The 27,939-nt window shown below is 41.3% G+C and overlaps 1 protein-coding gene across 4 annotated transcripts in view; it reads right to left on the bottom strand.

Annotated features, from left to right (window-relative positions):
- Window positions 1–27,939, bottom strand: part of LOC139380533 (GULP PTB domain containing engulfment adaptor 1a) — a 157,090-nt gene that overhangs the window by 34,605 nt on the left and 94,546 nt on the right. For 2 of the 4 annotated variants that reach the window (XM_071123272.1, XM_071123275.1), the window contains exon 1: window positions 20–213. In XM_071123272.1, coding sequence (XP_070979373.1) covers window positions 20–91 — 72 coding nt within the window. In that variant the 5' untranslated portion in view covers window positions 92–213. Of the gene's footprint in view, window positions 1–19; window positions 214–529; window positions 1,051–17,160; window positions 17,247–27,939 lie in introns of those variants that run through there. The other 2 variants (XM_071123273.1, XM_071123274.1) reach the window with 2 other exon arrangements.

Genomic DNA, 27,939 nt, shown 5'->3' on the forward strand with positions numbered 1-27,939 from the left:
GGAAACAAAATATACCTACTTTGACCCCAAGGAACAAGTAATCTCTCATGCCCAAAAAGCAATCCACAAACAAAAAGCAGTGTGAAAACATGTGACACTTTGTGGAAGAAAAAAAAAAGTTGAAAAACCCAAAAGTTTCTGTCCCCTATAAAAGCCTCTCTAGCAGCCGCTAATCTGAGCCATATGCATAGAAAGGCATCCAGCTTTTTGACATGGGATGAAAACACGCACTGCAGTCCCCTAACATAATGCCGCTCAGAAAACAACAATGCTTCTTTGTTTCCACACTCGCTTTCACGCACTCTGGAATTTAGCCCGGCTAAGCGCAACAGGTTAGACATTGCCAAAACAATCTGTTTATTAATTTAACCCGACATTCCACAGTTGAATCAGCCGGGATCCTAAGCCAAGCACAGCAATCCTTTACCCTGTTGCCGAGAGGAAGGAAAATAAGAGAGTGGCTCTAGAGTGGTAATACAGAAACATACAAAGACGACCAAGCGGCAGGACCAAAATAAAAGTGACTTACTTGCTTTGAAACCGCGTGGAATACTGAGAAGAAGGAAGTTCAAGCACCGTCTAATAGTTTTCAGCTGTGGACCAGATGGAGATACATTCAGGACTGCGGTAGAGGAGATGATGGGTTTGAAAAACTCCAACAAGGGCTTTTTTTGCAGAAACACGATAGCTGGATTTTTCAGAGTCAAAATACCTCCACCCACAACTTTTCTGGGAGGATGATAAAAAAAACGTCAGCACAAATAACAGCTTTCTAAAGAAAGAGGAAACATACCAGAGGTAACCTATAACATTCCAGTGGTTTCAGTCCAAACTGTAAATCTCTTTGACTTATATCACTTTTGGAGAGACATGCCAATATATATTTTGTCTTTAGATATTCAAATCACCATGTAATGTGCCTGAAAAGAAACGCTGAATCTATTAAAAAAAAGCAAAAGAAAATGCTTCGTTTTGAGAATTGGCGAAGACAACATCCTGTGAAAAAGTGTTTCCACTGCGGCTGTAGAAATACTTGAGCGTAGGAACAGTGGATCCTAGCAGCTTGAACTGTGCTATACCTTTGTGAAATCTGACACTTCCATGTCTTATTCAACGCTTGGAGATGAACTGCTCATCAGGCAGGATAACACGTCGCTGAAACTGACAAACACCATTGTGTTTCTTATTGGTGAGAGGTCCAGGCTATCTGACATTAGGGTCCCTATTCAATCAAAGTTGGTAACCAGGTTTCCTGGAATTCTTGCACAGCAAGTCAGGTTCGAAAGAAACCCAGTTTACAGTGTGAAACAAAAAGAAACACAATTGCATGTTAAAAGCCTTCTCGCTCTTGGGAACAAAATGTTGGATTTGATCTACTTCTGAATCCTGTGTATTGGTTTTGATTGAATACAGGCCACAAGGTGTTGCCATGATTGTTTTGGCTGGGAGTTCCCAGGTCTCTGATTTCTGAGTACCATTTAAAACAGGAAGGGACCTGTTCTCAGGATTCTGAGGTTCTGTTCACACTTTATTTTCCTAACGCTTTTCCCTGTTTCGCCCTCCATCATTTCATGTTTCGATCTTGTATGGACAGCTGGGGTGAGGTAGAGTGTTAAAAGGTTTTGGCAGACATTTTCCAGCTCTCAAAGTGGAGACCCTTCAACACATTGCAAAGTATAAGATCACGTATGGAAATAATTTACAGCCATTACAAGATCCGCTGACACCAAAGCACCTTCTCTGTAAAGTTAAGAGCTCATGATTAACTGAATCTTTAGTGTCTCACCACATACAGTCAAAAATACTGTATCAGGGATTTGTATCTATGAGTAAAAATATAAATGACTATGACCCAAATAACATTTACTCCAAACACTACAGTATAAGATTGCCACTTTTCACACTTTTTACCCGGACAATTTTTTTGTTGTTGTATAATTTCACTGCAAGAAAGAGTTCAAATTATATTATGCTACATGTGAGAGGTCATAGGCCTACAGTCAGTGTCCATATTTCACTTAGTATTCCATTTAACGATATGTTTTTAAATGAGGAATATTCTGTTTATTCATGGATACAGGGACACTCGTGAACGGGATATCAAAGTTGCATGTAAACATCTTATCCCGAATAAGTCCTTAAGTGGGATATGAGCTACTATCTGGAATACTGTGCACATCTAAATGTGGTAAGTGTACCATCTAAACCGCTCTGAAATATATTTTACCTTACCAAAAGTATTGTATTTTCAGCTGGTGTATAAACCCGAAAGTTAAAGACACAAAAACTCGACTTAAGAACAGGAAGCATATAATAGTGCAAATAGAACAGATCTACCGCTTCTTAGACTTGCTTTCAATGAGAACGACAGACCTATAACACACATTTCTATGTGAATTTGGTCAGGTCGCCCAAAAAGTGATATATTGCAGCTTTAAGTACTGCCACATAGTGATGGTGGATACAGTTACATATTGGGATACATTTTTTTGCAATATATCGTATAGTTTTGAAAACATCGCAATATTATTTTTGGACTAGTTGGCAAAACTCTAGTATTTTTCTTCATAGCTTCTTCTCCATCGTCTTTTTAAAAAGGGAGCCAATTTGTTTTCAGCACTTTTATTTCCATGACTGATCAAAATTCATTTTCTCTTGGCTGTCAATTGCCCTGCTGCAGCAGGAATATGGTGAGCAATATGTTTGGAACATCGAATCGCAATAAAAATCACAGAACCAAAACGCAATACATATAGAATCATAGGAATCACAAAGCATATCATATCGCCACCTAAGTAGTGTGATAATATTGTATTGTGAGGTCCCTGGCAATTCCCAGCCCTACCGCCACAGCAGCATAACATTTGATTAACATAATCATCAATATCAGTCTGGTTGGCTGATACGCACATCAGAGATAGGCAGAAAGACAGATTGGAGCGGCTACATCAATGACCCTCGCTCCAACCCAACTCCTTATCTTCTTCAGTCGACAGCAGCAAAACTGGTAGTCTTGTCTCTAACCACCATAATCTAAAATATCCCGCAAACCACTAGCCAGCCAGCCATATATCTTAAATTAGAAGATTATAAATATTACATTATGAAGTTATTATTTAAGAGCATTGAAGATAAATCACAATCAGTAAAAACATTGAGCTGCTAACTAGCACATTTACATCAATCATCAACATCAATGATCAGATGATAGCCCACACTCTTTTCCCGATGTCAATCATGAACTTAAGAGGCACGGTAAATAGCTTGCTTACAGTTTGTGATGAGTGAGTGTGTTGTCATAGATACAAATAGGCCTATGCTACAAACTGTATTTATTTTTGCTACAGAGGCAATTGGTATGTTTTGCTTTTCGCGATATGAATTATGAAAGACGTTTTGGGGGTGCCCTTTTTCAGTTTGAGAACCTGCCTCCTGAAAGGTCTGAGTACGGCCCTGTAAGACACGGTCTCGCTTTCTAGACAGCTCGAAAGGCCAGAGTGTCTAAGTCGAAGTGTGAGTCGTGTGACTGGCGAATAAACAATATACATTTTTATAAAGACCGGAAATGTCAGCCGAGTCTAATTCTAGAGTGCAAACAATGTTTTGCTTATGAGAGGCCAGTTGTCAGGAAACTCATTGGTACACTCCCTCGGTCATCACACATTGCACGGCCATGACATCAACCGCAGGTACAACAATAAAACACACTCACCATCTGTTTACACTTTGGTTTACCACAGACATGGGAGACATTTCGTGAACTGCAGATATATTTTGGTTGAGCAGTTTCCATTGTACAATACTCTATTACACCAAGAAAGCAAACAAACATGTTTTTATACTCTTATGCAGGAACCTGTGTACATATTTTCCACATAAAGTGACCAGGAGCATTTGGGCTTTGATTTTGTTTTCCACCCCCCAGTCTAAGTTTTCCACATAAGTCAACAAAGCCAGACGGTTCCTGAAAACTGCAGCACATCTTTGAGGTAAGGCTTCAGCTGTTTCAGCTGAGAATTTGTTTTCGACCATGGTGCGCTACAGGGCAGGAAAGGTTGTGTTAGGCCTTCATGTCACAGTCATAAACTAGAGCACACAAAGCTGAAAAAGGAAAGCTAGCTTATAGTCACGCGGTCTTTCTAACTATAGTTCTAAATGGATGCAGAATATGCTTTTTGAAAAACATGTCCTTACATAGAGCAAACATAATTAAAGTATAAATATTAAGAGGCAGAACATTTTTGACTGCTGAGCCAACTGTTGATTCTGTTTCTGATTCTGCATTCCAACACGGGTCCTTTACAACGCATGGCAACACGGGTCCTTTGCAACGCATGCCAACACGGGTCCTTTGCAACGCATGCCAACACGGGTGCTTTGCAACGCATGCCAACACGGGTGCTTTGCAACGCATGCCAACACGGGTGCTTTGCAACGCATGCCAACACGGGTCCTTTGCAACGCATGCCAACACTAGCGCTTTGCAACGCATGCCAACACGGGTCCTTTGCAACGCATGCCAACACTAGCCCTTTGCAACGCATGCCAACACTAGTCCTTTGCAACGCATGCCAACACTAGTCCTTTGCAACGCATGCCAACACTAGCGCTTTGCAATGCATGCCAACACTAGCGCTTTGCAACGCATGCCAACACTAGTCCTTTGCAACGCATGCCGACACTAGTCCTTTGCAACGCATGCCGACACTAGTCCTTTGCAACGCATGCCAACACTAGTTCTTTGCAACGCATGCCAACCCTAGCCCTTTGCAACGCATGCCACCACTAGTCCTTTGCAACGCATGCCAACACTAGCCCTCTGCACATGTCATAGAGTTGCTCAAATAATATGCTGTGTCAGGTATTATTGCAGTGGTGGAAAAAGTACCAAATTGTCATACTTGAGTAAAAGTAAAGATACCTTTAAAGATAATGTCTCAAGTAAAAGTGAAAGTCACCCAGTAAAATACAAAAAAGTATTTGTACGCTTGTTGGATGTGGCAGTCTAAAAGTATTTGGTTTTAAATGTACTTAAGTACAAAAGTAAATGTAATTTCTAAAATATTCTTAAGTATCAAAAGTCAAAGTTAAAGTATAAATCATTTCAAATTCCTTATAATAAGCTGTATTCCTCAATGGCACGATTTTCTTTCTTTATAAATATCCAGGGGCACACTTCAACACTCAGACATCATTTACAAACAAAGCATTTGTGTTGATTGAATCTGCCCGATCAGAGGCAGTAGGGATGACAGGGGATTAGTGCACAAATTAGACAATTTCCTGCTAAGCATTCAAAATAAAAGTAAAATTAGAAGTAGTTAAAAATATAATAGTAAAGTAAATTGCTTAAGTAGTACTTTAAAGTTTTGTACTTAAGTACTTTTAACCACTGTTTTATTGTCTAGGTAGAAGCTAGAAAACACTACTTTATCCAACGGTCACTAGGTATTTGGCTGCATCTCCCTCCAACAATAAAACATGACAGCCAATCAGATAAAGACATCCACATCCCAGGGCCAATTCCCAAGCTGTCCCAAGGTCATGCATGCTGATCCAGCAGCATAAGCAGTCCTAAATGCTCGTAACAACAACTGGTTCCCCCCACATCCAAAACATCTTATCGTTAATGGCAAAACCACCATCTGCTGGGACTGTCTTACTATATCAATACACAGCTGTTGTGTCCAAAGCTTTAGTTAATCCACCACTTCCAGAACAGGGAAATTGAATGTAGGCCTGCATATAGAATTCTCAGAGAATGTTAGTGTCCATTACATGGAGTTGATGTAGCAGAGGGGTTATCGGCTGCTATTTCTTGATGAAATAATTTGTCTAGCTGGCTGCTCTGCTATGGAACATAATGAGGGAGGAATGTGAGAGAAGTAAACACTGAGGGTGAGGAGGAAACCTAATTGGCAATTAGCAGTAGTTTAGGAGGGAACCCTGGACTGGACATGAACCAAATGCGGGGAGAGGACATTTTCATCTATCGCAGTGTCATTATAATGGGTTTGATCAACCATTTGCCCAAGATGGGAACAGAACTATGAAAATGGCGCAGGAGGGGAGGGCTGCTGTTTTATCAGCTCTTAACCAACCATGCTATTGTTTGTTTTTTTTGCGTTGTTCGTAACTTGTTTTGTACATAATGTTGCTGCTACCGTCTCTTATGACCGAAAAGAGCTTCAAGACATCAGAACTGGGATTACTCACCTCAAATTGGAGTCAGACGGGAGGGATACACTACTACAGACACCAGACCAGGCCCAGATGCCCGTGATTAGCTGGAAAAGGAAACTAAGATTTTGTGGAAAGAGATCAGGGTGCCTTGTGAGGATCAGGCGATGAGTGGCTAATCTGCCCTTGCCATCCATCCCGCTAGCTAACGTTCAGTCGCTGGAAAATAAATGGGACGAACTGAAAGCACGTATATCATACCAACAGGACACAAACTGTAATATCTTATGTTTCACCGAGTCGTGGCTGAACGCCGACATTAAGAACATACAACTGGCGGGTTATACACTCTATCGGCAGGACAAAACAGCAGCCTCTGGTAAGACACGGGGCTGGGGCCTATACATATTTGCAAACAATAGCTGGTGCAAGATATCTAAGTCTCAAGGTTTTGTTCGCCTGAGGAAGAGTTTCTCATGATAAGCTGTAGACCACACTATCTACCTAGAGAGTTTTCAGCTGAATTTTTCGTAGCTGTCCACATATCACTACAGACCGAGGCTGGCACTAAAACAGCACTCAATGAGCTGTATTCCGCCATAAGCAAACAGGAAAACACTCATCCAGGGGCGGCGTTCCTAGTGGACGGGGACTTTAATGCAGGGAAACAAATCTTTTTTACCTAATTTCAATCAGCATGTTACATGTGCAAACCACCTTTACTCCACACACAGAGACGTGTACAAAGCTGTCCCTTGCCCTCCATTTGGCAAATCTGACGCTGATCCTCAACACAGGGGCCCCTCAGGGGTGCGTGCTCAGTCCCCTTCTGTACTCCCTGTTCACTCATGACTGCACAGCCAGGCACAACTCCAACACCATCATTAAGTTTGCTGATGACACAACAGTGCTAGGCCTGATCACCGACAATGATGAGACAGCCTATAGGGAGGAGGTCAGAGACCTGACCTTGTGGTGCAAGGACAACAACCTTTCCCTCAATGTGATCAAGACAAAGGAGATGATTGTGGACTACAGGAAAAGGAGGACCGAGCACGCCCCTATTCTCATCGAACGGGCTGTAGTGAAGCAGGTTGAGAGCTTCAAGTTCCTTGGTGTCCACATCACCAACAAACTAACATGGTCCAAGCACACCAAGACAGTAGTGAAGAGGGCACGACCAAACCTATTCCTCCTCAGGAGACTGAAAAGATTTGGCATGGGTCATCAGATCCTCAAAAGGTTTTACAACTGCACCATTGAGAGCCTGACTGGTTGGATCGCTGCCTGGAAAAGCAACTGTTCGGGTCTCCGACAGCAAGGCACTACAGAGGGTAGTGAGTACATCACCGGGGCCAAGCTTCCTGCCATCCAGGACCTCTATACCAGGCGGTGTCAGAGGAAGGCCCTAAAAATTGTCAAAGACTCTAGCCACCCTAGTAATAGACTGTTCTCTCTAATAACGCACGGAAAGCGGTACCGGAGCGCCAAGTCTAGGTCCAAGAGGCTTCTAAACAGCTTCTACCCCCAAGCCATAAGACTCCTGAACAACTAATCAAATGGCTACCCAGACTATTTGCATTGCCCCCCCCCCCTTTCTTTACTGCTGCTACTCTCTATTATCTATGCATAGTCACTTTAATAACTCTACCTACATGTACATATTACCTCAATTACCTCGACACCAGTGCCCCCGCACATTGACTCTGTACCGGTACACCCCCTGTATATAGCCCCGCTACTGCTCTTTAATTATTAGTTATTATTAACTCTACTTTATTTGAGGTATTTACTTAAAACTGCATTGTTTTAAGGGCTTGTAAGTAAGCATTTCACTGTAAGTTCTACAACTGTTGTATTCGGCGCATGTGACAAATCAAATTTAATTTGAACTTCTGTAGTCTTAAATTTGTAATTGTGGTTACTTTGTATGTATGTGGTATTATGCATTAAAGGGTGATCTCTTTCAGAAATTATGAAATGAGTTTCACCTTTTATCTGAGCTGCGTTTACACAGCCAGCCCAATTCAGAGCTGATCTGATTAGTCAAAAGACCAATTAGTGAAAAAAATACCAGAATTCAACTGCCCGTGTACAAGCAGCCAGAGAGACCCATTGATGTCACTCTCAAAGTAGCTTTTGCTTTCACACTGCTTAGATCAGGGTTTGATCTTATCCACAGAGAGCCAGTGTGGGTGCAGGCATTTGTTCCAACTAAGCAGTTACACACCTGATTAAAAATACACCGGCCCTCTGCAAATAAATATAAGTATTAAACATTTTGCCCAACAGGAGTTATGAAGTTCTCAGATATTCCTCAGAAAATAACAGATGTCTTCAGGGTATGTCAAGGGTTTGAAGGCTTTCAGAAGGTCACAGTTTTGTATCTTCTTGGAATCTCATATTTATTTTCAGAGATCATATCTACCACCACTCACCATAAAAGTTTGAAAAGTTTCTGAGATGAGATAACAGGGATGGCACAATAAAGTGACTTGAATGGAGAATGAAAGATGTTTTGTTATTGTCTGAGGTAATGCCAACAATATACAGTGCCTTCATAAAGTATTCACACCCTTGACTTTCAACACATTTGTTGTGTTACAGCAGGAATTTAAGATTGATTAAATTTATATTTTGTGTCTCTTGCCTATACACAATACACTTTAATATTAAAGTCGATTTTTTTTAAATAAATTACTTAAAAATTAAAAGCTCATCTCTGTACCCCACACATTCAATTATTTGTAAGATCCATCAGTTGAGCAGTGCATTTCAAACACAGACTCAACCAGAAAGACCACCAAGGTTTTCCAGTGCCTCGCAAAGAATGGCAGCTATTGGTAGATGGGTCAAAATAAAAAAGGCAGACATTGAATATCCGTTTGAGCATGGTGAATTTATTAAATAACACTTTGAATGGTGTATGAATACACCCATTTACTACTAAGGCACAGACGTCTTTTCTAACTCAGTTGTCGGAGAGGTAGGAAACCTCTCAGGGATTTCACCATGAGGCCAATGGTGACTTTAAAACAGTTAGAGTTTAATGGCTGTGATAGGATAAATTGAAGATGGATCAACAACATTGTATTTACTCCACAATTCTAAACTAAATGACAAAATAAATTAAAACTGTATTTTTGGGTTAAAATTAATTGAAAAGACATTGATTCAATGAATTTTTCCCAGTATGTTGTTGCATTGTTGCTCATTATTCCGTAAATCAATTAATATTTCTATAAATTCCTTGTACTACACTGTTAGTATCAAAGTTATGAAAAGTGCTGGCATGTGTTGATTTTTCTATTATAAAAATAAATCACAGCTGTGATTGAAATCTATCAACATATAACTAATACCTTAAAAGAGAAGTGGAAAATATGCTTCTCACATCCCAAGGTTACTCTATGACTCCTGCCAATCATTATTATACTCCCATTCACTGTGTGATCTGAATAGCATCCCTTCAATTAACTTAGTAAAATCTATTAAAAAAAACATCAACTAACAAATCCTCATCTTTTTATCATTATTTAACAAGGCAAGTCAGTGAAGAACAAATTCTTATTTTAAATGACAACCTAGGAACAGTTAACTGCCTTGTTCAGGGGCAGAACGACAGATTTTTACCTTGTCAGCTCTGTGATTTGATCTTGCAACCATTCGGTTACTAGTCCAACGCTCTAATCACTAGGCTACCTGCCGCCCCGTCACGTTAGACTGTTCCATGATATGATACCGTAACTCAATATCAATGTACTTTATCAATGTACTTTATCTGTACTTTTACAATGTACTTTATCTGTACCTGGCACAGATAAAGGGTAACTCAACACGAGTCTAGAGTTAATACAAAAAGTCAAACAAATCACACAGAGAGAATTATTAATTGGGAGTAAATAGTTAAACAGTTATTAGGCCATCAACATTCCAGAAAGCACTGTCCTCCTGATACAGTAAGTCAATGGGGGTGAGGGGGGATTGAGTCACTGCTCAAAAAAAAAATGCAATTCAAAATTAGATGTAGAATTTTTTTTTTTAAGTCTTGCTCAATGAGGTCATTTGAATCTTGGAAACAGAAAGTGGAAACAGCTGACAAAGCACACCATTTCTGGAAAGGCATGTCAACTTCTCTGAATTGTTTGAACAAAATTATCTAATCTGTCAAGGGTCATTGTCCGGGAGCCCTGATAAATTGAATGCTTCCCTTGTATCTTGCTTCAGCTTCATCACGAAATCCACAGATAGTTTCCCCCTCAACCCCCACAGTCAAGCATCTTAGAAAATGCATTCACCAAGGTCAGATATTCTGCAGAGTAATTTTGGTAACAATTCATTGACATTGTTACTTTTTGCTGACATCGTGATTAACTCCAAGCTTAATTCACATTCTATCAAGTTTCCAACTTACACTGCCTTAGGACCTCTGGGTACAAACTGTGGGACACATTGCATTTGACACTTGTGCTAAAAAGTTTCTGCACATTTACCTTGACGTTGCATGACAGGAACATTTAGTTATTAACCCCCATCAACTTTCCTAATGGTTCTTAATCTCAAAATTGTACGCAAGTTGCTTGATATAACAACAGTGATGTGAAAATCACTTATTAAATTATACATGTCAGTTCCACTTTCTCTGCAAGGCTTAAATAACGCATTCTAGATTGGATGATTGCCATGATTATACCTGACAGGATTTCAATATGTTCTACTTTGTAGTTTATAATGCATATTCATAGAATTCTATGCATTCAAGTGAGTGTAAAGAGATGGCCCACTTTCAATATGTCAAAGCAATATCTGATGAAGACGAAGAGGGTTCAGCAGGAATAGAGGTTAGAGGTAACACATCTTTGCATTAGTTGAATGGAGCCTTGCTTTATAGAGAATGGTATCTAATTAGATGCCTTCATCATAAAACCTTTCATCTTATTCTAATATTTACATATGAAAAATGTGGGCCTACCTTGCTGCTGAGGTTGGCCAGTAATCTTGAACAAATTAAAAAATATTAATTCAATGACTATATTTGAGAAGAAAAGGTTTGGCAGATAGCAACAACAACAAAAAACTGTTGCTGTCAATAATGCAAGCTGAACACTCAATTTTGTCTTTATACATTGTTTTGGACCAAAATTTGTGTTGGTTGGCACTAAATACACATGCACAAACACGGCAATGTTGGTTCTCTCATGTTGTGACATCATCATGTTTATAGCGTTTGGGGAAGTGGAGGGTGGGCTGTGTATCATCACTACAGACCCATTTCACAAGAGCCATCACACAACCACGCACATAACTGGAAAAACACTAATCTCCACTTGCTCCCTTTGTTTTCTGTCGTTAGAAAACCCAGCACCCGCTTCCATACACACACTCTCCATCATACACACACACACTGTTGAAACTATTCATCTGCACCACGTAGTGCAACTTTTGATTTCAATCCATTGCCCATCTTCATATTAACCCGTCCCCCACAGTGAGACAAACATATTTGCATGACGGGGTGTAGCAATTGATAAGATTTATTTTGGATTTTTGCATGTAGCCTATTGCTTCTCAATGGGATCTAATGAGTGAGCCAATTCCATATAGGATTTTTTTTTTAAAATCAACTTAACCTATTTGGGAGCCTTTTATTAAGCACATTAGCATTGCAGATTTGCCTGTGTAGTCATTGGAAATCCGATTACCTCCCGCTGATGCATTACATGGAGTTCCAAAGCTGTGGGAGCACTGCATGCAGGCAAGCAGGCAGGCTGGCAAGGTGTTGTTCACCATATCCTAGTAGTATATACGAATGGACGGGAGGGATACCATGAGTGACCTCTGGGATCACTCGCGATTTGTCTGACTAAATTGGAGCGGCAGGGGTAGAGATTAGGGGTGTATATTTTCCCGGTATTTTTCAAATGTTCCATCCCTAGAATAAATCACCTATTTCCAGCCCAAACCGGAAATGTCATTCTAAAGCACATACATATGTCTGGATTTGACGAGAGCTTTGATCGGCATGAAAATTCAAGCCTGATGCTACCTGAGCCCGATGAGCCATAAATTATACATTTTATGAGCCCAAGCCCAAAAAAGGCCAAATGAAATGATTGTGCCTTCATATTACATGTGACAGAAAAACATAAAAGCCCATAGATGTAGCTATGCTTCCTTAGGTAAACAAATGAAAATGAAAGCTCCAGTAGGCTAATCTTTTTGAGTGTGGACTGTATTACCGTACTGTATTGTATACTACTGTATTATATGGACTGGAATTACGTACCTCGTTCAAAACCATGAAGCTGAGAGAGAACATGATATGCTGGTGCAGGACATGGGACTTACAAAGTTACAATTTTAGGCCAGCAAAGTGATTTAGGATTTGGAAACGTTTTAAATGTTGATAATTATTGGGCTAACATTCATAATAATTCCCCTGATGTTGTGTGACGTCGGTATTAGCCTACCTTCTCTTTCTTTCGATTGTTGCTTCATTCCTTCCTTACAACAGTTAAATGAAATACCTTCTATCGTCCGCATCTTCATCATTGTAATGACAAGATCGAATCATTTAGGACTGCAATAAGATGCAAACGGCTTTCACTTCTCTTCACAAAGAAAGGTTATGGTCTGAATAAACAACTGCTATAGCCTACTACCATCATGCGTTCTCTCTTTCAAATTGCCTGTGACTTCTATTGGATGAGGTCTTTAACATTCAGTAAACAAGAGATTGCAAAAAAGGTCCTGCAAGCAATTGTAGTCTAGCTTTTCCTGGGACTCCAAGAGCCAAGGACTGTTTTTTAAGGAGAGTGGCCAGCGGAGCGCAAGTGTATTTTGTGCAAGTTAGAAGTTTATGCACAACCCAACATTCATTAGTTAAATCTAAGGCTAATACGGTTGCCTTCTCACCAAGCTGCTTGCCTATTGTCCTGTAGCCCATCCCAGCCTTATGTAGGTCTACAAATTTATCCCTGATGTCCTTACACAGCTCTCTGGTCTTGGCCATTGTGGAGAGGTTGGAGTCTGTTTGATTGAGTGTGTGGACAGGTGTCTTTTATACAGGTAATGAGTTCAAACAGGTGCAGTTAATACAGGTAATGAGTGGAGAACAGGAGGGCTTCTTAAAGAAAAACTAACAGGTCTGTGAGAGACAGAATTTTTACTGGTTGGTAGGTGATCAAATACTTATGTCATGCAATAAAATGCAAATTAATTACTTAAAAATCATACAATGTGATTTTCGGGTTTTTTGGTTTTAGATTCCGTCTCTCACAGTTGAAGTGTACCTATGATAAAAATTGGCAGTGTATCAAATACTTGTTCTCCCCACTGTATATATCTATACTGAACAAAACAGAAAACAAAAAACAACATGTAAAGTGTTAGTCACATGTTTCATGAGGTGAAACAAAATAAAAGTTCCCAGAAAAGTTCCATACCCACAAAAAGCTTATTTCTCTCAAATGTTGTGCACAAATTTGTTTAAATCACTGTTAGTAAGCATTTCTCCATTGCCAAAATAATCTATCCACCTGACAGGTGTTACACAACGCCACAGATGTTTCAAGTTTAATGGGACGTGCAATTGGCATGCTGACTGCACGAATGTCCACCAGAGCTGTTGTCAAAGAATTGAAAGTTAATTTCTCTACCATCAGCTGCCTCCAATGTCATTTTAGAGAATTTGGCAGTACGTCCAACCGACCACACAACTGCAGACCACATGCAACCACACCAGCCCAGGACCTCCACATCAGGCTTTTTCACCTGTGGGATAGTGTGAGACCAGCTAACCGGAAAGCTGATGAAACTGAGTATTTATGTCTGTAAAAAAGCCCTTGTGGGGAAAAACTATTTGATTGGCTGGGTCTGGCTCCCATGTTAGTGGGTCTTGCTCCCAGGCCCACCCATGGCTGCGCCCCTGCCCAGTCATGTGAAATCCATAGTTCAAGGCCTAACTAAATTATTTCAATTGACTGATTCAATTATATGAACTGTAACACAGTAAAAACTTTAAAATTGTTGCATTTTGCGTTTATATTTTTGTTCAGTATACACAGTACCAGTCAAAAGTTTGGACACACCTACTCATTCAAGAGTTTTTATTTTTACTATTTTCTACATAGTAGAATAATAGTGAAGACAACAAAACTATGAATTAGCTCATACGGAATCATGTAGTAACCAAAAAAAGTGTTAAACAAATAAAAATGTCATATTTGAGATTCTTTAAAGTACCCACCCTTTGCGTTGATGACAGCTTTGCACACATTTGGCATTCTCTCAACCAGCTTCATGAAGTAGTCTGGAATAAATTTAAATTAACAGGTGTGCCTTGTTAAAAGTTCATTTGTGGAATTTCTTTCCTTCTTAATGTGCTTGAGCCAATTAGTTGTGTTGTGACAAGGAAGGGTTGGTATACAGAAAATAGCCCTATTTGGAAAAATACCAAGTCCATATTATGGCAAGAACAGCTCAAATAAACAAAGAGAAGACAGTCCATCATTACTTTAAGACAGACAGTCAGTCAAGTCAAAAGGGAAATTTCAATAACTTTGAACGTTTCTTCAAGCGCAGTCGCAAAAACCATCAAACGCTATGATGAAACTGGCTTTCATGAGGACCACCACAGGCAAGGAAGACCCAGAGTTACCTCTGCTGCAGAGGATAAGTTCATTAGAGTTACCAGCCTAAACAATTGCAGCCCAAATAAATGCTTCACAGAGTTCAAGTAACAGACACATCTCAACATCAACTGTTAAGAGGAGAATGCGTGAATTAGGCCTTAATGGTTGAATTGCTGCAAAGAAACCACTACTAAAGGACACCAATAAGAAGAGACGCTTGGGCAAAGAAACATGAGCAATGGACATTAGACCGGTGGAAATCTGTCCCTTGGTCTGATGCGTCCAAATTTTATATTTTGGATTCCAACCAATGTGTCTTTCTGAGATGCATAGGTGAACAGATGATCTCCACATGTATGGTTCTCACTGTGAAGTATGGAGGATGAGGTGAGATGGTGCTTTGCTGGTGACACTGTCTGTGATTTATTTAGAATTCAAGGCACACTTAACCAGCATGGCTACCACAGCATTCTGTAGCGATACGCCATCCCATTTGGTTTCTGCTTAGTGGGACTATCATTTGTTTTCAACAGGACAATGACATAACAAACCACCAGGCTGTGTCAGGGTTTTTTGACCAAGACGGAGAGTGATGGAGTGCTGCATCAGGTGACCTGGCCTCCACAATCACCCAATCTCAACCTAATTGAGATGGTTTGGGATGAATTGGACCACAGAGTGAAGGAAAAGCAGCCAACAAGTGCTCAGCACATATGGGAACTCCTTCAAGACTGTTGGAAAAGCATAGGATGCCACCTTTCCAACAAGTCAGTTCGTCAAATTTCTGCCCTGCTAGAGCTGCTACGGTCAACTGTAAGTGCTGTTATTGTGAATAGGAAACATCTAGGAGCAAAAACGGCTCAGTCGCGAAGTGGTAGGCCATACAAGCTCACAATACAGGACCGACGAGTGCTGAAGTTTGTAAAAATTGTCTGTTGCAACATTCACTACAGAGTTCCAAAATGGCTCTGGAAGCAATGTCAACCGTTTGCCGGGAGCTTCATGAAATCAGTTTCCTTGGCCGAGCAGCCGCACACAAGCCTAAGATCACCATGCGCAATTCCAAGCATCGGTTGTAGTGGTGTAAAGCTCGTAACCATTGGACTCTGGAGTAGTGGAAACACGTTCTCTGGAGTTATGAATCACGCTTCAACATCTGGCAGACCGAAGGACGAATCTGAGTTTGGTGGATGCCAGGACAACGCTACCTGCCCCAATGCATAGTGCCAACTGTAAAGTTTAGTGGAGGAGGTATAATGGTCTGGGGCGGTTTTTCATGGTTCTGGCTAGTCCCCTTGGTTCCAGTGAAGGTAAATCTTAACGTTACATCATTCAATGACATTCTATGACGATTCTGTGCTACCAACTTTCTGGCAACAGTTTGGGGAAGGCCCTTTCCTGTTTCAGCATGACAATGCCCCTGTGGACAAAGCAAGGTCCATACAGAAATGGTTTGTCGAGATCAGTGTGGAGGCCTGACCTCAACCCCATTGAACACCATTTGTGACTCACCACCTGGATTCGGTCTTATGTAGCAAAATGTGAAATGGTGTTTTTTACATTGAATAAAAGTAGAGACTCAGAGCTACAAAATGTTATGTCATACACTGCATTTGAGGAACAATGGGAAAGTAATTCTGCTTTGAAAGTTGATCAACTTGTAAACTCACTTTTGAGAAAATGGCCTTTGAATGTTTTGGCATCTAGTGAAGAGCTCTTCGTTGTCTACACCCACTCAGCATTGTACACACCCTCTTAAGTTTTAGCCCCACCCACCTAATTTCGCTCTCGGAGCATTCAGAGCATTCAAAGCCCTGGATTACATGAAAACAGCCTAACCCGCTCTACTGGCCATAATGTCATTACGCTTTTTAGCAGACATTTACTGACACCGGCCATATTCAACGGGTGTTGTACACACGTCACATTAGCTAACGAGCCAGCCAGCTAACGTAAGCTAGTTAAACAACAATGAACAAAGTGCGAACAATGCTACAGTGCTGGGAGCTAACCAAACAGGTTCAATGTTAGCTAGCTAACATTAGACTAACTAGAAAAGCAAACAACTCTGGGAAACTAATAATAACGTCCGCTAGGGAGCCAGCCAGCTAACTTTAGCTAACTAACAGTACACTTTAGCTTAAGACATATAGCTAGCTAGCTAGCTAGCTAGCTAGCTAAACAATAAACCACGTTTAAGATCAGACACGTTAAGGAACGCTAGCTATCGAGCCAGCCAGCTAACGTCAGCTAGTTAAACAACAATGAACGTGCAAACAATGCCACAGTGCTGGGAGCTAACCAACCTGGTTAATCCGACAGCTCCACAGCGGATAAGGTGCCTTACCGATAATTTTGATTGTGAACGACCAGGATCCACTGTTGGGCCTCACTCATCTAATGGCCTCAGAATTTTCATGAGTGCTGTGTCTTCTGTGGGGGGGAAGAAGAGAAAGAGAAGAAAGGTTAGTCCTACAGCATTGAGGCTTTGGGAATACTGAATTGATTCTGTACCATCATCTGCCATTGGTCGATACCACACAAGAACAAGAGAATATAGCCTACATAAACAAAATAAGTGCAGATCTTTTTGAAAACAGTTTGAGTTGGTTATCCAGCTGAAACCTGTAGATTCTGGTAATGTTTAAATAGCCCCCTGTGTCAAATACCTCAGAAAAGAATTGACAGGCATACAGTACATACAGTACGTACATATTCACACCTCTTTTCTTTTACCACATTCTGTTGTGTTACAGCCTGAATTTAACATGGATTAAATTGTGATTGTGTGGCACTGGCCATCACACAATATCTCATAATGTCAAAGTGGAATTATGTTTTTAGAAATAAAACCAACATAAAAAACCAACATAAAAAAAGTCCATAAGCATTCAACCCCTTAATTATGGTAAACCTAAATAATTTCCGGAGTAACAAAGTCACATAATATGTTTCATGGACTGTGTGAAATAGTGTGTAACATGATTTTTGTATGACTACCTCATCTCTGTACCCCGCACATCTGTAAGGTCCCTCAGTTGAACATTGACATTTCAAACACAGATTCAACCACAAAAAACAGGGAAAATTGTCCAATACCTCGCAAAGGGCACCTATTGGTAGATGGGGTATAAAAAAAAAAACTATCCCTTTGAGAGTTTAACGGCTGTGATAGGAGAAAAATTAGGATGTACACTATATACACACGTACAGTGCATTGCAAAAGTATTCGGCCCCCTTGAACTTTGCGACCTTTTGCCACATTTCAGGCTTCAAACATAAAGATATAAAACTGTATTTTTTTGTGAAGAATCAACAACAAGTGGGACACAATCATGAAGTGGAACGACATTTATTGGATATTTCAAACTTTTTTAACAAATCAAAAACTGAAAAATTGGGCGTGCAAAATTATTCAGCCCCCTTAAGTTAATACTTTGTAGCGCCACCTTTTGCTGCGATTACAGCTGTAAGTCGCTTGGGGTATGTCTCTATCAGTTTTGCACATCGAGAGACTGAAATTTTTTCCCATTCCTCCTTGCAAAACAGCTCGAGCTCAGTGAGGTTGGATGGAGAGGATTTGTGAACAGCAGTTTTCAGTTCTTTCCACAGATTCTCGATTGGATTCAGGTCTGGACTTTGACTTGGCCATTCTAACACCTGGATATGTTTATTTTTGAACCATTCCATTGTAGATTTTGCTTTATGTTTTGGATCATTGTCTTGTTGGAAGACAAATCTCCGTCCCAGTCTCAGGTCTTTTGCAGACTCCATCAGGTTTTCTTCCAGAATGGTCCTGTATTTGGCTCCATCCATCTTCCCATCAATTTTAACCATCTTCCCTGTCCCTGCTGAAGAAAAGCAGGCCCAAACCATGATGCTGCCACCACCATGTTTGACAGTGGGGATGGTGTGTTCAGGGTGATGAGCTGTGTTGCTTTTACGCCAAACATAATGTTTTGCCTTGTTGCCAAAAAGTTCAATTTTGGTTTCATCTGACCAGAGCACCTTCTTCCACATGTTTGGTGTGTCTCCCAGGTGGCTTGTGGCAAACTTTAAACAACACTTTTTATGGATATCTTTAAGAAATGGCTTTCTTGCCACTCTTCCATAAAGGCCAGATTTGTGCATGTCCTATGTCCTATGGACAGAGTCTCCCACCTCAGCTGTAGATCTCTGCAGTTCATCCAGAGTGATCATGGGCCTCTTGGCTGCATCTCTGATCAGTCTTCTCCTTGTATGAGCTGAAAGTTTAGAGGGACGGCCAGGTCTTGGTAGATTTGCAGTGGTCTGATACTCCTTCCATTTCAATATTATCGCGTGCCCAGTGCTCCTTGGGATGTTTAAAGCTTGGGAAATCTTTTTGTATCCAAATCCGGCTTTAAACTTCTTCACAACAGTATCTCGGACCTGCCTGGTGTTTTCCTTGTTCTTCATGATGCTCTCTGCGCTTTTAACGGACCTCTGAGACTATCACAGTGCAGGTGCATTTATACGGAGACTTGATTACACACAGGTGGATTGTATTTATCATCATTAGTCATTTAGGTCAACATTGGATCATTCAGAGATCCTCACTGAACTTCTGGAGAGAGTTTGCTGCACTGAAAGTAAAGGGGCTGAATAATTTTGCACGTCCAATTTTTCAGTTTCTGATTTGTTAAAAAAGTTTGAAATATTCAATAAATGTCGTTCCACTTCATGATTGTGTCCCACTTGTTGTTGATTCTTCACAAAAAATAAAGTTTTATATCTTTATGTTTGAAGCCTGAAATGTGGCAAAAGGTCGCAAAGTTCAAGGGGGCCGAATACTTTCGCAATGCACTGTATGTGGACACCCCTTCAAATTAGTGGATTTGGCCATTTCAGCCACACCTTTTGCCGACAGGTTTATAAACTCTAGCACCCAGCCATACAATTTCCATAGACAAACATTGGCAGTTGAATGGCCTTACTGAAGTGCTCAGTTACTTTCAACGTTGGACCGTCATAGGATGCCACCTTCCCATCAAGTCAGTTTGTCACATTTCTGCCCTGCTAGAGCTTCCCCGGTCAACTGTAAGTGCTGTTATTGTGAAGTGGAAACGCAGCCGCGAAGTGGTGGGCCACACAAGCGCACAGAATGAGACTGCCAAGTGCTGAAGCGAGTGATGCGTAAGAATCGTCTGTGCTCGGTTGTGCCAACTGTACAGTTTGGTGGAGGATGAATAATGGTTTGGGGCTGTTTCAGGGTTTGGGCCCCTTAGTTCCAGTGAAGGGAAATCGTAACGCTACAGCATACAGTGACATTCTAGACGATGCTGTGCTTCCAACTTTGTGGCAAAAGTTTGGGGAAGGCCTTTTCCTGTTTTAGCATGACAATGTACCCGTGCACAAAGCGAGTTCCGCACAGAAATGGTTTGTCAAGATCGGTGTGGAAGAACTTGGCTAGCCTGCACAGAGCCCTGACCTCAACCCCATTGAACACCTTTGGGATGAATTGGAATGGCGACTGCGAGCCAGTCCTAATCACTCATCAGTGGAAGAACAGAACATAAATATTCCAAAACATGTATCTTGTTTGCAACAAGGCACTAAAGTAGTACTGCAAAAAATGTGGCAAAGTAATTCACATTTGAGTACAAAGTGTTATTTTTGGGGCAAATCCAATACATCACTGAGTATTACTCTCCATATTTTCAAACATATTGTGGCTGCAACATATGGGTATGCTTGTAATCGTTAAAAACTGGGTAGTTTCCAATCTGCTTTCCACCAGACACTGGGAGATTAATTCACCTTTCAGCAGGTCAATAACCTAAAACACAAGGCCAAATATACACTGGCCAAAAATACACCAAGAAGACAGTGAATTTTCCTGAGTTAAAGTTTTGACTTAATTCTGCTTAAAAAATGTTGGCAAGACCTGAAAATAGTTTTGCCACTGCCAAATTTACCTGAATGTCAAGCCCTGAATATGTTCTTGGCCTAGAATAGTGGTAATGCGCAATTCTACTTCACAGTCACATATTCTGAAATTAACATTTCAATATTCATTTGAAGAGTTACATGGTTTACACCCCTAAGTTGGAAAAAGTTCAGGTTTTGCTTCAGTGCTGACATGCTATACATTTCACAACCAAGCCATATAGTTTGAAATTCAAGTTTCTTGTTGTTAAACTATTTGAGGGCCTCATTTGTTCAAAGGAGACTTTCGTATCTCAATACTGCCGAGGGACTGAGGGAGACCTCCAACACATCTGCTATTCAGTGGCTGCTTGTGTGTGAACAGAAGGAGCCTGCAGCATAGACATACCCAAAACTTCTACAGGGAGACATTGTTAATGCATTGTCCTGGGGCCCTCTCCCTGACTGCTTCGTTGGTCCTGCCGCAGTCATCACATTCACAGACCCTCCAGCTAACAGGACAGTGCGACTTAAATGTGAATCTGGCAGACCCTGACTCCATGGTTTCTTGCCGGCAGGAAATAATAAGGCGTAATGTTGCACAAGAACAAATCACATAGTTCTAAATACAAGCCCTGCTGAGCCAAGGCGAGCACCTTTCAGAGACGCTTTTAAATCCATTATGAGAATAGACCACCTGGGAGCAGAAGGGGGTTACATTTTCTAACAAAAACATGGAATAAAAGAACAAAAAATGCAGTTGCGTAAGTCTCTTCAGAAAATATAGGTAGTATGTGCATAGAATACTCTTAATGAAGAACGACACAGCAACAGGGTGAGAGTATTGCAACTACAACCACCAACTTGAAACTGTAGAAATAGAGTATCAAAACCAGATCCCCATAGTCCTTAGATGAGTTCTTTGAACATAGCAAAAGTCATTGGCAACATGCCAATATTCCACTCGGTGCAAGGTATCCATATGTGTATTTGTGTAAGTGAGGTATGAAAACCCCACAGGGACTTAAATATGCAGGGCCAACAGCACACTGGCTTTAAAAATAAGCGTTGGAATAAAGTTATTTCCCTTTCATCTCATTCTCATACATTGTGAAAGTGTTTCGCCTGCTGTTCTTTACATTCCAAAAGGTGTTAGACGTGATGTGGCAACATCAGTTATTCTTCCAAGCATCTGGACAGGTTTGTGTGTTTGAGCCCCAGCAGCAGCTCCACTGCCTGAGGGCTGCTGCCGGGGGTAGATAAGAGGCTGAGGCAGAGCTAGGCAGGCCATCCTTTAGCCAGCTCAGCTCCTGAGGGGAAGACCCTGGGCCTGCACTGTCAGGGTCCTACTAGTGTGGAGGGGGGCCAAGCATTCTAAAATACACCACAAAACTTACTGGAAGCTAGCTGAGGCTAAAACTGGCATCATACGCATTACTTTTGCCAATTATAAAAAAAATGACAAAAGTCAACCCATAAAACCATTGAAAATACACTGTTGTATAAAGCAATGTCGAGCAGATGCAGATGTATCGACTCGAAGCCCCAGAACTTTATAAATAGCTTATGCTGTTTTCCTTTTTTATAGTAGCAAATAAAACTATATTGACGATGAATAAAACAGCTTTTAAAGCACTGAGGGACAGTATGCGTGAAGACAAAGCAATGTGCTAAACGATATCCTGCATGGAAAACCATTCTTGAGCCTTCACTTATTCCTCCCAACCTGGGACTACAGAGGCTTTATAAAATGCATACTTTCACCATGCAAAACAAGTAGCCAATCTGTGGTGAAACGTAATCTACTTAATTTACTACCACCAAGTCAACAGGAGGATCGAGCAGTCATATTGCATGTATCACACATGACCTTTAAAGATATTAGCTCAACCCCCTGCTCCACTCGAGACTGCTCATCAAAAGCCAAGGTATGCTACACAACCCATTGCATTGCTCTTGCATGCATTAGAAGAGAGTTGGTTTTATACAGAGGTATGGGCCGCACTGCGACCTACCTGACCCATTTAAAAGATAATTGATTTAATATGTAGACTGCAGTCAAGAGAGGTTGGACTGTAGTTCCATGGGAGCAAAGTAGAATTAATCTAACTTAATCCTTCAATTGCAGACAGCGACCCAACAGATTTGTGTTATTGATTAAACACTACCTGCACTCTTTAATTTAGAATCAACAGAGCTGCCCGTGCATGTTGCTAGTTACAACAGTGTTCTTCTCTCCCACTGTGTTTAATGTGCAAAACTACAGTAAAAAAAAAATTGCCCGAAGCTTGTGGCGAACTGGATATTGCAAACTGAATGCTAAAAAGATGGATGCTCCATAGGTAAACATAAAACAACTACTGGCATATTCAGTACATCAGACACTTTACTTAAATAGCTAAATGACACATACTGAACTACCTATTTTATGTAAATTGGGTGAACGGCAAAACACTGAAACACATGCTGCTTGATCAAATCAAATAAAATGTTACTTGTCACTTGCTGAATACAACAGGTGTAGACTTTACATTTAAATGCTTACAGTAGCTTGTGAAAGTATTCACCCCCTTTGGCATTTTCCCTATTTTGTTGCCTTACAACCTGGAATTAAAATAGACGATCGCTGTCGTCGTGGAAATGACCGGACCAAGGTGCAGCATGGTGAGCGTACATTTCTTTTATTTGATAAATGTTGCCAACAAAACAAAGAACACGGAAACGACCGTGAAGCTTACTTAGGCTATAATACCACTAACACAGACAACTACCCACAAAACACAAAAGGAAAAAGGCTGCCTAAGTATGATTCCCAATCAGAGACAACTATAGACAGCTGTCCCTGATTGAGAACCATACCCGGCCAAAACATAGAAACACAGAACATAGAGTTTCCCACCCGAGTCACACCCGGACCAACCAAACATAGAGAATAAAAAGATCTCTACGGTCAGGGCGTGACAGTATCCCTCCCCCAAAGGTGCGGTCTCCGGCCGCAAACCTGACACTATAGGGGAGGGTACTGTGACAAGAGATGAAAAGAATCTGCCCACTCCATCAAGCAATGGGGACAACAACACAGGGCATCCACGGGACCTCCTGGAACCATGGACCGCACCTGCGGAAACTGGACAACAGGGAGAAGCAGAGGAGATACCTATCATAGACTTCTCCCAGCTGACGCTTGACATACCACCTACGCCACCTCCAGTGGTAGAAACAACCAGCTGGTATGATTGAGTCGAATCAGCCAACAGTAACACGGAAGCAGCAATGTGAGAGTCAGTAGTGCATGACCTTAAATGGGAAGCTTCCGTTTAACACACAGGCTCAAGGTTACGTAGGTCTACAGCACCAGTGGGAACTTCCCCTGTAAAAAGGTATATAAAGAGAACAGAGATCATAAGACAGTATGATCCTCGTTAACATATGAGACAGACTTCATATGGAGGATCATCACAGGTAAATGTACTATTGCACTATACTCTTTTTGTTAGACTATAACAATATTTGAGAACTGGATTATTTTGCCTAAGTATTTATTGGGTCACAATCTGAAGAAACTGGTTGAATCTTGTGAACCCGACAAAGCGGGCGTTCGCATTTTTGACACCAGGAACCCGAGGTGATTTGCAATTCAAGGAAAAACAGTCAAGTACCAGTTACCATATATTGAGTCTATGCAGAGTTGGAAGTGAATAGTATTAGGATATACACTTTTTGTTGGACTAGAACAATATTTTGAGAGCTGGATATTTTTGCTTAAGTACTTATTGGGTCACTATCTGAAGAAGCTGGTTGAATCTTGTGAACCCGAGTCTCCGAAAAACAGAGGTCTAACCACCTCTTGATCACACAGGCAAAGCGGGCGTTCGCATTTTAGACACCAGAAACCAGATGTGATTAGCAATTCAAGGAAAAATAGCCAAGTACCAGTTACAATATATTGAGTCGATACACAGAGTTGGAAGTGTATAGAGATATTGGAATTCGGAATCTAGCGTCATAGCTGTGAGAATACCAATTACAGGAAAGCGACCAAGGGGCTGAGCATTTAAGGTAATTGAACTATTTAGTCAATATTGTTAGAAGTGTTAACGCATTTAAAGTTTTGCAATATTATCTGGCATAGCTTAAAGCATTAAGGATTGATTGAGCATTATTGTTGTATTGAGAAACTGTATAACCATTGAATTGTAATGATGTGTATAAGACAAAAAACAGTGACTTAATAAAAGCTTGAAACTTTGACAACTAGGCCAGATTAACGATCTGGAGAGCAAACGCCTTTGACACTCTCACTGAACAGAAAGTAACCCTGGTTATAGGTTAAAGTGATTGCACTAAAGAATATTTCATTGTGTGGACAATATATTTTTAAGAGAGTCAAAACATATACCAATACTAGTTTCCAAGTGACTACTAGCTGACGAGCATAATAACTAATAGGAGTTGTTATTAGGCATTGATATATACATAGGTAAAGATGACTTGAAGGTCAAAAAATATAGGAGGAATCCATAACACTCTATCCAAGGCCTCATACTAGACCGGAAAATAAGGGAGTGACAACGTGAATGAAGGAACAAACCCAACTCACGCGAAGGGCCATTACGAATAAATAGGAGTGTTGGTAGGGCCGCACGGCTAGGCCCTTGTTACACCGAAGTAACTAAAGTCCCAATGTACTCTGCCCAGCCAGAGGGCAGGGTAGAGGCTTTTGCTGCAGGTATTGGGCAAAAGTCAGCACCGTGACACTACGGGTGGGCATCTACCTCGGTGGCGGCTCCGGTGCGTGACGCTGACCCCGATCTATGTCTGGCTCCCCCCACTTTGATAGCGCCTCTGGTGTGGGGACCCTCGTCGCCGACCCCGGATTGGAGACCCTCTCCGCAGGCCCCGGACTGGGGACCCTCGCCGCAGGCTCCGGACTGGAGATCGTCGCTGGAGGCTTCGTGCCATGGATCATCACAGGAGGCTTCGGGCCATGGGTCATCACTGGAGGCCTCCTATGTGGAGCCGGAAAAGGTCTCACCGGACTGAGGATACGTACTGGAAGCCTGGTGCATGGAGCTGCCACAGGGCTTACCAGGCTGGGGAGACATACTGGAGGCCGGGTACGTGGAACCGGAACAGGTCTCACCGGACTGGAGAGATGCACTGGAAGCCTGGTGCATGGAGCAGGCACCGGATACACTGGGCCGTGGCGGTGCACTGGAGGTCTCAAGCGTAGAGCCGGCACAACCCGTCCTGGCTGGATGGAAAAAGGCTGCCTAAGTATGATTCCCAATCAGAGACAACGATAGACAGCTGTCCCTGATTGAGAACCATACCAGGCCAAAACATAGAAACACAGAACATAGAGTTTCCCACCCGAGTCACACCATGACCAACCAAACATAGAGAATAAAAATATTTATACGGTCAGGGCATGACAATTTGATTTATACAACATGCCTACCACTTTGAAGATGCAAATGATTTTTTATTGTGAAACAAACAAGAAATACGACAAAAAAACAGAAAACTTGAGTGTGAATAACTATTCAACCCCCCAAAGTCAATACTTTGTAGAGCCACATTTTGAGGCAATTACAGCTGCAAGTCTCTTGGAGTATGTCTCTATAAGCTTGGCACATCTAGCCACTGGGATTTTTGCCCATTCTTCAAGGCAAAACTGCTCCAGCTCCCACAAGTTGCATGGGTTCCGCAGGTGTACAGCAATATTTAAGTCATACCACAGATTCTCCATTAGATTGAGGTCTGGGAATTGACTAGGCCATTCCAAGACATTTAAATGTTTCCTCTTAAACCACTTGAGTGTTGCTTTAGCAGTATGCTTAGGGTCATTGTCCTGCTGGAAGGTGAACCTCTGTCCCAGTCTGAAATCTCTAGAAGACTGAAACCGGTTTCCCTCAAGAATTTCCCTGTATTTAGCACCATGCATCATTCATTCAATTCTGATCAGTTTCTCAGTCCCTGCTGATGAAAAACATCTACACAGCATGATACTACCACCACCATGCTTCACTGTGGGGATGGTGTCTTCGAGGTAATGGTAGGTGTTGGGTTTGCACCAGACATAGCGTTTTCCTTGATGGCCAAAAGGTTCAATTTTAGTCTCATCTGACCAGATTACCTTCTTCCATATATTTTGGGAGAACGCTGAGCTGTAGTCAATGAATAGCATTATCACATAGGTGCTAATTTTGTCCATGTGGGAAAGGGCATTGTGGAGTGCAATAGAGATTGCATTGTGTTTAGATCTGTTGGGGCGGTATGCAAATTGGAGTGGATCTAGGGTTTCTGGGATAATGGTGTTGATGTGAGCCATGACCAGCCTTCCAAAGCATTTCATGGCTAAAGACGTGAGTGCTACGGGTCGGTCGTCAATTGGGCAGTATTACTTACCTCAAAGCAAGCATAGACTTAATTTAGCTCGTCTGGTAGTCTCGTGTTACTGGGCAGCTCGCGGCTTCGCGGCTGTGCTTCCCTTGTAGTCTGTAATAGTTTGCAAGCCCTGCCACATCCGACGAGCGTCGGAGCCAGCGTAGTATGATTCAATCTTAGTCCTGTATTGACGCTTTGCCTGTTTGATGGTTAGTCAGGGGACATAACGGTCACTTTTTTATTGACTGAGTCACTGGTGCTTCCTGCTTTAGTTTTTGCTGGTAAGCAGGAATCAGGGGGATAAAATTATGGTCAGATTTGCCAAATGGTGGGTGAGGGAGAGCTTTATACGCATCTCTGTGTGGGGAGTAAAAGTAGTCTAGAGTTTTGTTCCCTCTGGTTGCACATTTAACATGTAACTGTATCCTTGAAAAAAGTATTCCTGCAATTGCAACTACGGGCCAAATAAAGTTTAAAACTAAAGAAAAAGCACAGTGATATACTGATCAAAGCAGGTAATTCCTAACTGTCTTGTAATCTAAGGGTTTCAAAACCTTAGTTAAACCTGTTCCTTGAAATACATGTGAACACCTGTTTAAAAAAAAACAACATATATATATATATATATATATATATATACATATATATATATATATATATATATATATTATTTCATCTATATTTAACCAGGTAGACTCGTTGAGAACAAGTTCTGCGACCTGGCCAAGATAAAGCAAAGCAGTGTGACACAAACAACAACACACAGTTACACATGGAATAAACAAACATGCATTCAATAATACAATAGGAAAGGTCTATATACAGTGTGTGCAAATGAGGTAGGATAAGG

Source organism: Oncorhynchus clarkii, chromosome 22 (assembly GCF_045791955.1).
Source record: "Oncorhynchus clarkii lewisi isolate Uvic-CL-2024 chromosome 22, UVic_Ocla_1.0, whole genome shotgun sequence".
NCBI classification, from domain to species: Eukaryota; Metazoa; Chordata; class Actinopteri; order Salmoniformes; family Salmonidae; genus Oncorhynchus; species Oncorhynchus clarkii.